Raw genomic sequence first — 14,677 nt, 5'->3', positions numbered from 1 at the left:
CACCCCTTTCTCTCCCTATAAAAACCCTTGCATTCATTCATTCAAGGATATCTCATTTCATACACAACACACCACAAACACATCCCTTTCTCTCTTAGCCGTGAGTTTCTCTCCATTTTCTCCACCACTCCTCACCTATTTCCATAATTCCCCACTCCATTCCACACTTCCATCCCCCCAAACCAACTATCTTTAGACCTTGTGCTACAACGAAGAGGAAGAGAAGAGGGCCTAAACGTTCATACAATTCAAGTTTGAGTTGTTGGAATGTTTAGGTGTTTCTTTGATTTCAATGTTTAATTTTAATTCTCTTTGTTTTGTATGAGGAACTAAACCCCCCCCTAGCTAGGGGGTGATTCGAAATATATGTTTATGCTTGCAATATGATTTGATTACTTTTAATTACGTTTCATAAGTTGTGAATTCAATTTGTTTAACTATTTGATTGATATCCTATTTATGTATGTTTATTGAGAATGAACGCTTAATTTTCATGCATGAATATGACGCTAGAATATAAGTGAGTTTCACGTAATAGTTATGAACTTATATTCACAAGTAGTGGAGGTTGCTTATAAACAATCGCGTTAAACAAATTCTTGGCATAAGTTTCATGCAATCATAGTAACGAATGCCTCGTCAACACTTATAGTTTTCATGATGCTTAATGATTCTTGCTTGTTTCTCTATTATGCAATTCATGTAGGGAACTTGTGAGGAATGCTTTGGGTTGTCGTATGCAATCATCCAATTCATTAACTTAAGGAAAACTTGACGGTTAATTTAAGCGGACCTAATTAACCCGGGGTGTTGAGAATTCATGGTTTCTTGAAATGCAATTGGAAATCATTTTATTATGCAAGTGTAACATGTATGGAGATGAACCCCTTAGCTAGCCATACCATCCATTCATTTCCGTCAATTTCATATTTACAATTTGTTTTCTTTACAATCTATCCATTTTAGTTTAAATTCGTCCAAAATCAATCCCCCCATATTTCGTTTAAGTCTTAGTCTTAATCTTTTTTATTTTTAGTTTTGAATTCTTCGAGTTTAGTATAGCATTTTAGTTTGTGTTTTTAAAAGCATTTTGAGTCTTTTGATTTGTTTTAGAGTTTTAAAGTTTAGTTTTACATTCTTTGAGTCTAGTTTAGTGTTTTATATTATGTTTTTACGTTTTTAAGTCAAATCCAAGTGATTAACAATCCCTCCTAATCCCCGGTCCAGAACGATCCCTACTTATACTTATACTACAATTGTCAAAAAGAGGGTTTAATTTGTGTGCGTATAAATCTCGCACCACTTCTCCACTTCATCATTTCAGAAATCCAACTCATCCCTTCATGTCCAGCCCGTGCATGTCCATACCCAATTCCAGATTATTCTAACTAGTTTCAGATTGTCCACTCACTTGTGGCAGGCTTTGCACATGCATTTTGTTTAAACAAACCACACACTTGCAGACCTTGTCCATGCCGTGGGAACAACTCCTCAGAAACCCATTCAAGTCCAGCTCATTTGATGCCATTCCATCACTTATGCACTGCTATCTGAATTAAACATTTGAGAGATCCAATCTGATGGTGTAAGACACATTCTTTTTGTATAAACAATGCTCACTTGACACAAAAAGGAGGGGCCGCAAGTTTTCTTCTGAAACCATTCCATTACACACATTCCATTGGCTCCATTTTCTGCCCATCATTCTATCTCATTCTCACTCACCATCCTCTTAGATTCGACACATTCTCCCTCTTTCACAAAAACTGTCCATTATTCTCTCCCTTTTCCATCCGCAAGTTTTCCTCTTCATTTCAGTCCATTTACACACCCATAACCTCTCCCATTTTCACTCCATTCTCTGTCCATTTCTGTCCTAAGGGCAGAAACCATTCAAACCAAACCAATCTACTTCATCCGCACCACATTTGGAGAAGCAACACCAAGGAACTCTTCAAGGACTTCAACATCAGTTTTGCTTCAAGGGTTCCTTCTACTTCATTCTATGTTCATTCATGTTGTGTATTTTTACGTTAAACATTCTGTAAACATGAATTGTAACTAATCTATCTATAGGGATTCGATGTAGCCTTGCAAAGTTTGCCATGTAATTAAGTTAGAATGCTCAGTTTGTCCATCTATTTCTTGTTTCATTTTCTGTTTTAATGGTGACTTAGTATGTTGATTTTAATGTTTGATCATCATTTGAATTAATCACTAAGTTGGGTAGCCAAGATTAAAGCACACATCATGCATAATCTTGGTAGATATGTGAATGAATGAAGGGAGTGTTTAGCACACATCCTGCCGAGTTACTCCCTTTGGTTTTATGAAAGTTTCTTGTACATTACATAATCTTGATTATGAACCAAAGTTGCACATCACAATTAGGTTCACGATTAGAGACATTTGATCAAATCCACACATCATATGGTTGATCATATCCTAGTGAAACAAACTCAAGAAATAGGTAGATGAATGAGTACAAACTAACTTGACAAACATGGACTTAGTTGAGCAATGGTGAAACCGAATCCCTAGCTTCATTTCCATTGATACTATCCTATTCTATTAGTTGTTGATTCATTTAGTTGTGTTTACTTCTTTTATTTATGCTTTCAAGTAACAACAACAAATCTGCTCAATTTGATTAGTTTGGTTCATTTCATAGAAGTTCTTGCAAAACAAGTAATTACATAGGTCCAATTAGTCCCTGTGGATTCGACACCCTTGCTTGTGCCATTATACTAAATATATTCTAGCATTAGGAAGGAATTATACATCAACAATATCTTGTAAGGAATTGAGCAAATTCTCTAAGGCATGTTACTACATTCAAAACATGGTTTTAAATGCTTAATTGTGAACTAGTATATGGTGACTATGATTAAGAATGTACTTAAGTGTGAAGATGACTAAAATCTGTGAGAATGATGATTTTTAACATGTCATGTGCATTGGAAATCCCTAAGACGGTTGTTGGAAGGTTTAGGTTGTGTTTTACGTGTTTAGTGTCGTTTTGTTTATTTGTTTTTATTCTGTTTTGCTCGAGGACTAGCAAAAGCTAAGTGTGGGGGTATTTGATAGGAGTATATTCATGCGACTTAAATGGCTTGTTCTCGTGCATTTACGTTATGTTTCTCTCGTTATTTTAGTCATTTATGCTTCTTTTGTGTGTTTTCAGGTTCTAAGGGCCTAGGGAGCAAGAAAGTGCATTTTGAGGCCATTTGGAGCATTTTTGGGCATGGATTGGATAGCTTATCCATGGAGCCAAGAGGATGGACGAATTTGAAGGCCTTGTATGCACTTGAAGACACAAAACAATGGCCCTAACCCAATCACATAACACCTTGCCATGGGCTTAACACAAACACCATTCCTTGCCATGCAAGGAGGAGCAATTTGGGTCCATTTCATGTACTTAAACTCTAGCCCAATCCACAATCACTTCAAAGCCATGCAAAACCTTTCAACACCCTTTAATCATCCCCCTTTAAGTTATGATTTTATTTCCTAACCCTACATGCATTATTTATTAGCTCCCATTCCCTTATGCCATTTTCAGATTTCCACCCACTAACCTAGTCATCAACACATGCATTCACTTCATCATTACACCACCACTCATTCTTTAATCCACATGCACATTCAATCATTCACTCAAGCACCCTTGTGCCATGTTTCCCCCTTTGTTCCCACCCATCACATGCATCATCATCAAACAAACATTGCAGCCACATGCACCTAAAACTAATCAATGCCGTGCACTTCCCTTGCATTTTCAGCCATCACACTTCATCATTGCAGCCACCATTCACCCTAATTGTCAATCACATACTTTCCCATTGTATAATACATCCACATGCATCTTTAACCAACAAACATTGCAGCCACAAACACTCAAACACAATCAATGCCGTGGGGTACATTACAATTCCAGAAATTCCAGCTTTCCAACCTAGCCACATTCACATGCATTCACTCATAATCATTCACCAAACTTGCAGCCACATTTCCACCTATTCCAAGCTGTCATGTTCCCTCTCATTTACCTATAAATAAGCATGCAACCTAGCCACAAGGGATTCATCTCATTTCATACACTTCACACAACACAAACACAACCCTTGTGCCGCAAATCCCCTTCCATTTCTGTGCAGTTTTTCTCCTCCATTGCAGCCACTATCCAACCACTTCCCATCCCTCCAAAACACTTCACATAATCCCCAAAGCTTACTTAGACCTTGTGCTACAACAACGAGGAAGAAAAGAGTGCCTAAACGTTCATACAATTCAAGTTTGAGTTGTTGGAATTTTTAGGTGTTTCTTTGATTTCAAAGTTTAAATTTAATTCTCTTTGTTTTGTACGTATGAGAATGGAAGAGAAGAGTGCCTAAACGTTCATACAATTCAAGTTTGAGTTGTTGGAATGTTTAGGGGTTTCTTTGATTTCAAAGTTATGAGGAACTAAACCCCCTTTAGCTAGGGGGTGATTCGAAACTATGTTTATATTTGCAATATGAATTGATTACTTTTGGTTGGAATTTCATAAGTTGTGGATTCAATTCGTTTAACTGTTTGATTGATAATTTATTTATGTATGTTCATTGAGATTGCAAGCTTAATTTTCATGCATGAATATGACGCTAGAATATAAGTGAGTTTCACCTAATCGTTATGAACTTATATTCACAAGTAGTGGAGGTTGCTTATAAACAATCGCGTTAAACGAATTCTTGGCATAAGTTTCATGCGTATTCCATAGTAACGAATGCCTCGTCAACACTTATAATTTTCATTGAACTTAATGATCTTTGTTGAATGTCTCTATCATGCGTATTCCATAGTTAGGGACTTTGATTAAGAATAATTTGGTTGTAATGCGTATTCCATTCAATCCAACGAATTTAGGGAAATCTGAAAGTTAATCTAAGCGGACCTAATTAACTTGGAGCATTGAGTTTCACAACTTATCGAAAGACCAACTGAGAATCAATATTGTATGCAAGTGTAACATGTGTGGAGAAGAACCCCTTGGCTATTCCATCATCCATATTTTCATCACATTCATATTTACGTTTTGCCTTTAATTACAATTTGTCCATTTAATTTAATCTCGTCCAACCACAATCACCCCCCTTATTTTGTTAAGTCTTATTCATTTGATTTGTCTTATTTTATGTTTTTGAGTATTTGGAGTCTTTTAAACTTGTTTTGATTCTTTTAGTTTGTCTTAGTGTTTTAAAAGTTAGTTTTATTTATTTGAGTCAAGTATTTAGCATCCCTAGTTAATCCCCGGTTAGAACGATCCCTACTTACATCATTACTACAATTGTCACAAATAGGGTTTAGTTTGTGTGCGTATAAATATCGCATCACAACACACCTTGTATACAAACCAAACTATTCATCTTTCTCTGTTTAAGTGAAACAACACACCTTGTATACAAACCAAACTAACTTTATTACATGTAACCGCTATATTACCGGTACAGTGGGGAAATACCTTCAGAAGAGAACTACGACTTATTTGTTTTTTCTTGCTTCTTGTCACCATAGCCATACTAAATTGGATAATAGTTATTTTATCTTATTCTAGTAAAATCACTGAATATTTCCATGGACCTTGTTCATCTTCTCGTCATGACCACCCACCCCGCCACCATAACCTGGGCCTGTGCCTGCCCCAATTCCGCCATCTCCTCCACTGCCATTACCAAAACACTGCACGATTGATTAGTTCAAGTGCAACTTGTCATTTCCCTACCTATTTTTCCATGATTTCTATTTTTCTAGGTATAAGTATACCTAGAAATTTTGTACTTGTTTCAGTTTGCTTTTGATATTTGCGGTAATGTTGTTTTATCAGCTGATATAGCATAGCTGGATTATATTATTTGGTTTGTTCTTTGTGCCAGATGGAAAGCGTGCAGTAGCATAATGTCCTTAATATTTTTTTTCGTTTTTTTTTTTTTGGATAGATATGGATCGAAGGAAGCTTTTATTGATCTTATTGTTAGAGATGTCTCATTTAGAGACGATTTGCATTTGTACGATTCTTGTGTTGCTGATACTAAGGGCAAAACAGAGACATGTTGAACGACGCACCTTGACTAACCGTTCACTTGTTAGACGAGAGATTAGTTTGTGTTATCTGAATGGTATAATAGGGAATACTGATGTTGAATGTGTCAACGAATTGAGAATGGATAGAAGGACTTTTGGCATATTATGTGACTTACTTCGTCAAGATGGGAGGATAAAAACGGATGGTTTGGTCTCTGTAGAGGAGCAGGTGTGTATGACTTTACAAATACTAGCACATCATACTAAAATTCGTAGTGTTGGTGGTAGATTTTATAGGTCGGAAGAGACTATAAGTAGGTATTTCAATAGTGTATTGCAAGGAATTTTGCGATTACAAGGTATCCTACTAAAAGTCCCTCAACCTGTGCCTATTGATTCTACAGATCCTAGGTGGCGATGTTTTAAGGTATGTTGATAATTATTTTCATTTTCCCTAAGCTTTAACTCTTCATTCCCTTTGTATAAATTAACAAAAGCTTATTTTTTTTTTTTAGAATTGCTTGGGAGCATTAGATGGAACACACATTGATGTGCATGTACCTGAAATTGACAAACCAAGATACCGAACTAGAAAGGGTCGAGTCGCAACTAATGTATTAGGTGTGTGTTCAGGAGATATGCAGTTCATATATGTGTTTCCAGGGTGGGAGGGTTCCGCATCAGACTCTAGAGTGCTACATGATGCAATTACTAGGCCTAATGGTTTTAAGGTACCAACGGGTAAGATTATTAGTTAGTCTCAACTTTGTAAGTTAGGTCTAGTTTTGTTTTTGAACTACAAAATACTAATATAAGGTCTTTTTTTTATTAGGTTATTATTACCTTGTAGATGGTGGTTATACAAATGGTGAAGGATTCCTTGCACCCTATAGAGGAATACCTTATCATTTATCTGAATGGGAAGGACGAACACCTTCTAATAAGGAAGAATATTTTAACATGAAGCATTCTAAGGCAAGGAATGTAATTGAACGTTGTTTTGGCTTGCTAAAAGGAAGGTGGGGGATACTAAGGAGTCCATCTTTCTATCCGATAAGGACACAAGGTCGAATAATTACCGCTTGTTGTCTACTACACAATCTTATTAGGCAAGAGATGTCTGTAGATCCAATGGAGAATGTGCCAATAATAGAAGATGGACAAAATACAGAAGAAGGTGAATATGTTGGTAGTGTTGAAACATCTGACCAGTGGACTGCAAAGAGGAATGCCATGGCTCAGGAAATGTATAATGAGTGGAGAGCAATTAGGAACCAGCAACCGAACTAGCTATATGTGTTAATGATAAGATTTTATTTTAGTTTTCCTTTTTATCATGCATATGTTGGATATTATTAAAATGATTGGATATTATGAAAATTGATTGGATATTATGCAAATTGATTCTTTGTATTGTATTTTAGTACATTCAAATATTTTTTGTTTAGGTATGGATAACCACAATAATTTGAATGCTTCTCAAGAGCCAAAAGGAAGAAGGCGTAAATGGGAAGCATTTGAGGAAGAAGTATTACTATCCGTTCTTGAGGATTTTGTTGCTCGGAAGCAACGATGTGACACAGGTGCTTTCAAACAAGGTACTTTGATTGAAATAGCGAAAGCTGTCAATGTTTTATGTCCTAATTCAAATATAAAGGCAACTCCACATATTGAGTCAAAGTTGAAGAAATGGAAAAAAACATATAGTTTGGTCCTTGACATGATAAACACAAGTGGATTTGCATGGAATGATGTCAAAAAGTGCGTTGAAGTTGACAGTGATGATGCATGGCTTTCTTATGTGCAGGTTCATATCCTATTTTATTTATACATTAGTTATATTCTTGCTGCTATATTTGTTATGCATGCTAAATTTTAGTTTTGCTATGTTCATATAATCTTAGAAAAATAAAGAAGCTGATGGATGGAGAAGCAAACCTTTTCAACTGTACGATAGATTTGCATATATATTTGGAAAAGATCGGGCTACGGGTAATGTAGCCGAAACCCCTGCGGAAATGATGGAGGAACAAAGTCATGCTCAGGTTGGTGCAAGTGATATTGGAGGTGAAAATGTTGTATCTTCAATGAACCAACAAAGCCAACAAAGCACCCCATCTGAAAATAGCCAAAGAAAGAGGAAAAGAGCTATGGGAAACTCAAGTGATGGAACCGAGGCAATTATTAGTGGACTGAAAGAATTTTATGTTGAAAGTGGGAAAAGGATGCAAATGGTAACTGAAGCTTTAGTTCAAGGTACTGCAAATCATACTGACATAGCTAACGAACTTGAAGCAATGGGTCTTTCTCCTATGGATCAAATTGATGCATTGACTCTTATTTTGGAAAAACCACAAAATGTGGGAGTGTTCAGGGCAATCAATTCGGGACTCAAGAAAGTGTTCGTCCAAAGGCTTTTAAGCGACAAAGCAAGCGGATGAGTATATTATGTGGTGCCCTTAGACATGGATGTATTTTATTAATCGTACAATCTTAGGTTATGGCTTCTAACTTAGCTTTGCACTATGACGTATTTTGGCTAATGTTAACTAGGATTTTGTAAAGTATGGAGATCTACTTTGGAATGCTATACTATAGTTAACTGGCATTTTGTAAAATATCCTAGATGAAAATTTAGTGAATGATGTATTTGTCGGACTAAGAAATCCTTGGATCAAGTTATGTTGATATAAGTATTTGATGGCTAATGACGTTTAATGTGTGATAAGAAGACAAATTAAATCAACTTTTAAGGGCAAGTTGTGGATTGTTACTCCCATTTCAATTTTAATGCTGCTACACCTATGCCAACCCCAATTCCAATTCCAAACCCTCCAATTTTTAGGGCATTGGACACATGTATTGGAGCTATTAAAATAGAACAATAATGTAATCCTAGTCTAAGCAAACACAAATATGGTGAATAATCCTGTTTTCATTATCCTGCTTCTTAGTCCGACACTGCACCAAACGCTTCACTAAGTTAGTCCAGCTTAGTCTAGTCTAAGCCAGTCCAACTTAGTCCCTGCAGCTAGTCCAGTCCGAGACAGTCCGGTGCAACAAACGCACAAGAGTTTTAGATTGCTTGAACCTGCAAATCTATAAAACACAACCCTAAATCCCTCAAACTTACAGAAGTGTTATACGAAAATGTCAGAGTACTGTACCAAATTAATTTACGATCCAATCTCCCACAAATTACATCATTTGTAATTTAGTGGCAATAAATCATGAAAAGGAGCAGCAATTAGTAGCAACCGTGCAGACAGGGCAATTGTTTCCGAATCTGAATATTTCCGCTGAGGCAGCCATTGTCCCCCAATTATTCATGGTCTTCCAATGCAGTTAGAATCATCCTACAACAAATGTATGAGCCAGAGATGTAACAAAGCGGTAATTAACAGAAAGAAAAACAACAACTCAAAGAATAAGTGCAAATGTCTGAGAAACCGTACCAGAATATCGAGAGAAACAGGAGGACGACAAGATAAAAGAGTTTGAAAAGCCGGATCTTCTTTTCTTTGTTGAGCATATTGAATATCTCAGTAACATCTACCAGGTGATTCTTTCTCATATACCTAATCAAAACAACAGGATGTTTAGTCAGAAAACAAAACAGCTAACAACACCAAGACACGATCACTGTAATAAAAGAAAAATTGGTCCATAAATCATGGCTACATCATATGGTCCATGGAAATAGGGTTTAAGTCTCATCAACGAGCAACATACCATACCATTTCCATGTACAATAAATGCTAGCAAACTTTGCATTTGGACCTTTTTGTTGGAATTTTAGATCGATGGACCCGAGGGCCCCACTCTAACGACAACGATATTGTCCTCAACTTGGTAATTACCACCTGCCCCATCCGTCAAGTGTGAGGTCTTATCAGAAAAACCTCGGTATTAGATAGAGTGGGGTAATCCTATTTAAAGTCATTATATTTGACTTCCCCCATTGATGTGCGATAGCTATCACGCCCCCTCGCGCGAGACTTCATTTAGTGGTTCACATGTGGAGATCCACACATCGGCAATTGAAACTCAGAGGTTGGCTCCAATGGAGTCCAAACTTATTTTCACTCCTTCCAGGCGGATGCCGGCTCTATGTTAAGAGTCCAGGCTTGTTTCCAAGCCCACACTTCCTGGTGACAAGCACTTTGGCTTGCACGGGCTCGTAATCAAGGCCCTCTGATACCACGTTGGAATTTAGATTGACGGGCTTGAGGTGCCCCGCTCTAACGACACCGATACTCCCCAACTTGGTAATTACCACCTATCCAATCCGTCAAGTGTGGGGTTTTATCACAAAAGGCCTTGGTATTAGTTAGAGTGGGGTAATCCTATTTAAAGTCATTATATTTGACTTCCACCATTGATGTGGGATAGCTAACACTTTTCACTTCTTCACATAACATGTGCCATCTTGTTTTACAAGACTTTTAATATTTTCTATTTTTCATCATTAATTCCTATTCAAAAGCATTAAAGTTCATATTTTTGTGTGTAAAGAGATGACATGTCTCAATTGAAGAAGTGAAAAGGTCCAAATGCATCCAAATATCAACAATAGAGTTTGAAGCCTTGGAGAAGCGTTCTAATATTTATCTTAATAGAATATTATGCATCATTTGTACGAAATTTTCCACCCCAACCCCACTGTCACATATTTATATATAAGGGCGTGCTTAGATGTCTACAATTTTGGAACAAAAGTACATGACTTTAACTTTCTAGCCAAAAAACTTGTGATATAGCTGCCTCCCCAGCCCTCCACCCCAGGCGATTCAACTCTATCTTCTGAGTGTTTATCTTGTCGTTCATCTCAAGGATTATTTCCCTTTTTGTTTGATTTTCTATCGACTATTACTTTTGCATATTTCTTGATTTTGGTAATCCTAGCTTCCACTTTTCCTTATCGTTGCTTAGGTTCCAACTTTACAATAATCACAATGCATAGCATTAGAATATATGGAATGCAAGAGAACTTACAGTTTCACATTATAATAGAGGTATGGACCACAAAACAGTGACATGCACCAATGCCCTGTTATAAGAAAGAAAGCACACAAAACTCCTTCTGTAATATACTCTGGCAAAATCACTTTGTTTATCCGATTTGAAGAGTCATAAGGGTTGATATAATCAAACTCAAGATCTGCCAGGCACATCAGCTGCAACAATTTTTTAAGTGTTAAATTTCATGTTTTATATCGCTAAACAATACAAGAGTAGCAATAGCATTATGCCACAAGGATGCTATAGCATATATAAAAACCAACCATATATTAAATATACTTTCCAACACACTTCCAACCACAAAAAAATGTAGTTACATCTTTGTCCCAGCATAATCTTAACACCAGCCAATTCAATTTCAAAACAGTTGATCTCTGAGCCATAGCATTACCATCACCAATCCAAGATTAATTAGCGATTAAGCACCACAACAAGCTACTGTAAAAGTTAACATAATGGGGTTACCAATCCAAGTCCAGTAAAACTGTAAAATGGAAGGACAAAAACAGGCAGCACAAGAAAACCTTAACTAGTAACTACCACGGTTAAAGGGTAAAAACCACAAACTTTTGGTTCCAAAGATGTCATTTTCTTTCAACCCAAGATGTCATTTTTTTTTCCTTTTCCAAAAGAAAAAACTTTGGTGACAGTTTCAGTTTGATAAATGTTTCTGTTGTTCGTACATTTTGGTTAAACAATTCCAATCTCTGGTCCCATGAATCTGGGAAAACTTCATCCCAACACCATAAGAAACAAAACGAAACTAAGGGGCAGGCAACTGAACACCATTACAAAAGAATAAAAACGTAAACGAACTAAAATGAAAAGGCACTCTAAGCATCCTACCTAAGGAAAGAAAAAGCATTTTACTGTTTGACTAGTGAAGAATGCTACGAAATAAGCCATAGCAATGCACAATTAAACTCGAAGTAAGCCATAGCAATGACGATTAAGCTTGAAATAAGCCTTAGCAATGCACGATTAAACTCAAAATAAGCCATTGCAATGCACGATTAAGCTCGAAATAAGCAGAGAAACTAACGTGCTACACGACACACACAATTTACGCAAAAGGGAAAATGTATTTCAATCACATCTAGCATAAACACCTAATTTCTTCATTCTTTTATAGCCAAAATATAAAGACACTGCCAAAAGCACACATTTTCATATACACACAGAGACCCTTTAAACTAAAAGTAACATTTTGATGATCAAGGTATAAAATTTCTTCTTTTCAGGAGTAAATCTAAATTATAAAATTGAAATTAAAAGAATGAGCTCATAAAAGTGTGAAAAAATCGAGATTAAACAGATAAATCGATTGAAATTGAAAGGGAGTTTTCTAGGGAGGATTTGACCTGGAAAACAACAAGGGCGAGCAGGGCAATGAGGAAGAAGAAGGAGATGAGCCAAACGTAGAGATCTCCCATGCTCACTGCCTTCTCTTCCTCTCTCAGTCCTGACTTCTAACTTCGATTCTATGTGCGCACGATAGCAGCCCCACAGTCTGAGATGTGCTAACAGAGGCGCATGGTGCGCAGTTCGCGCGGCTGGTTGGGTCTGTGGCTTTTGCTGTGGGTGTGAAAGGATCGGAGCGGAACTTTTTTGTTCTTTCGGACGGTCGGAAGAGGAGACTGAGGATTCGGTGGTCAAGGCTGTAAAGCTAACGCGGTGCATTTATTTTTTTTCATAATCAAAGACCGATAATACCCATTCTTCCCAGGTGTATTTTTAGCACAACCATATATTTTACACTAAAATAAAAAAATTCGATTAAGTCACATAATAAATAATTTAATTTGATATTAAATTCGTCACTCACCAGATTCGAATTAAGACCTCTCACTTACAAGTGAAGATGAATACCATCAGACTATTGTATTGAGTGGCTTCACAATGGGCTAACAATAATACGGTTCAAATTCACCTTTGGCGAGAATCGAATCTAAGACTTCTCACTTACAAGTGAAGAGGAATACCACTAAATTGTAACAAAACAGTTTAAACAAAGACAGCTCCTAAACCCAACTCATTGGCCTATTTGTTTACTCACTTTTTAATAAAAATATTAATAACACATTTGTTTTTAATAGAAAGAAAATTTATTCAAAGAGAAACCTTGAGTACAACAATTTCCGGTACAATAAAAAAGAAAAACATTTCTAAGAATAGTGGGTAAGGACCTATCCCATATATAAGTGTCCAACTCTAGTATTGACATCAATTAGAAAATTCAGTGCCCAAAAGACATGAGCCCAAGGTAGAGAAGAAGGTATCGTGCCAATAATGTGATGTCCTCAATAATAGTCTTCAATTGCCAAGATGTTTTGCGCTTGGTCAAAATGGAGTCAATAATGAGATTGGAGTTACCTTAAATAAATACATCTTGAAAATCCTTGACTTTTGCAAACTTCAACGCATCACGGGTCTAGAAATTGAGCTTTGCATGGTACTTTGTAAGAATCTTGTTTACACTAGTGGATTGGACTCAATGGAGAGTCTTCGATTTTTTAACCCAGAGGTGGGTTTTTTGGCCAAAAACTCCTAATGCAATTTATTGCTATTCTAGTTTACTTATCTTTTTCTTTGTTTGTGATATGCATCCATCATTATTTGCAACTAAGCTTGTCTGAGTTAAAATGTGCACTGAACTGGATCTTAGTTAGCTAGTAACACTTCAGTAAACCAAGTTTTAAATTGACTACTTCCGTTGTTGGTAAACTAACATATCTAATCTTAGTTGATTGGTGTTGATTTAGTCAGACAAACACATATATAGATTTTTAATTGCAGGATACTCTGCGTACCAATTTCAATTGGTATTAGAGCCTTGCTCTAGATATACGTAGAGTGATCTTTGGGAGCTACTGGCATTGTGTGGAATCTCGCAATGGAACGTCATAGTGTTGCTGGATCTTGAAACTCTTCTCCGTTCTTTGATGGAACAAACTATGCTGCATGGAGCGACAAGTTTCATATCTTTCTGGAAGCACATGATTTAATTATTGTAGATTTGAATGGAAGGTTCATTGGTGGACTGTCGATGGAGAATTTGTGGTAAAGGCCAAAGGTGAGTGGACTTAAGGGGAGATTACTTTAGTTATGGCTAACAGAAAAGCATGGAATGTCATTGTCTTTGCTATCTTGCCTACTCAGTTTGCACATATTTGTTATTGCTCCATCGCAAAAAAAAGCATAGGACAAACTGAGAATTCTACATGAAGGTGACAAACAAGTGAGGGATCTTAAACTCCAAATGATTCTTTCAAAGTTTGAAGATTTAAGAATGTTGGAGTTTGAGACCTTCTCGGTCTTTTATGAGAAAGTTGAAATGTTGACTAATGAGGCATTGGGGTTGGGAAAACCTATTGATGAGACAATTGTCCAAAAGATCTTAAGGACCTTACCTAAGATATTTCAAGCAAAGAAAGCTGCTATACAAGAATTTCAAGACCTGAATGAGATTAAACTTGGAAAATTGGTTGGCAAACTCATCACCTATGAGATGAAGCTGGACATGGATGAAGGTGATTCCAATAAGAAAAAAGAGGTTGCTCTTCAAAGTGTTGACAAATCTCAAGCTATA

At 36.6% G+C, this 14,677-nt stretch overlaps 3 protein-coding genes across 3 annotated transcripts; 2 read left to right on the top strand and 1 right to left on the bottom strand.

The window, feature by feature from the left end:
- Positions 1-6,022: 6,022 nt before the first annotated feature.
- LOC137710009 (protein ALP1-like) lies at positions 6,023-7,374 on the top strand. Its single transcript, XM_068448976.1, has 3 exons — positions 6,023-6,493; positions 6,582-6,807; positions 6,899-7,374. The coding sequence occupies exons 1-3, from the start codon at positions 6,023-6,025 to the stop codon at positions 7,354-7,356; spliced, it is 1,155 nt and encodes a 384-aa protein (XP_068305077.1). The 3' UTR covers positions 7,357-7,374.
- Positions 7,375-7,413: 39 nt separating this feature from the next.
- Positions 7,414-8,996, top strand: LOC137711621 (uncharacterized). Its single transcript, XM_068450877.1, has 2 exons — positions 7,414-7,873; positions 7,971-8,996. Exons 1-2 carry the CDS (start codon positions 7,460-7,462, stop codon positions 8,505-8,507), a joined length of 951 nt encoding a protein of 316 aa, XP_068306978.1. The 5' UTR covers positions 7,414-7,459; the 3' UTR covers positions 8,508-8,996.
- A 172-nt stretch (positions 8,997-9,168) lies between these two features.
- Positions 9,169-12,760, bottom strand: LOC137711622 (protein cornichon homolog 4-like). The gene is made up of 4 exons (XM_068450878.1): positions 12,450-12,760; positions 11,062-11,243; positions 9,522-9,644; positions 9,169-9,422 (listed from the first exon to the last, which is right to left on the bottom strand). Exons 1-4 carry the CDS (start codon positions 12,519-12,521, stop codon positions 9,389-9,391), a joined length of 411 nt encoding a protein of 136 aa, XP_068306979.1. The 5' UTR covers positions 12,522-12,760; the 3' UTR covers positions 9,169-9,388.
- Positions 12,761-14,677: the final 1,917 nt, after the last annotated feature.

Source organism: Pyrus communis, chromosome 12 (assembly GCF_963583255.1).
Source record: "Pyrus communis chromosome 12, drPyrComm1.1, whole genome shotgun sequence".
NCBI classification, from domain to species: Eukaryota; Viridiplantae; Streptophyta; class Magnoliopsida; order Rosales; family Rosaceae; genus Pyrus; species Pyrus communis.
Note: the sequence above shows the minus strand (reverse complement) of the source record. Positions and strands in the feature narration are given on the sequence as shown.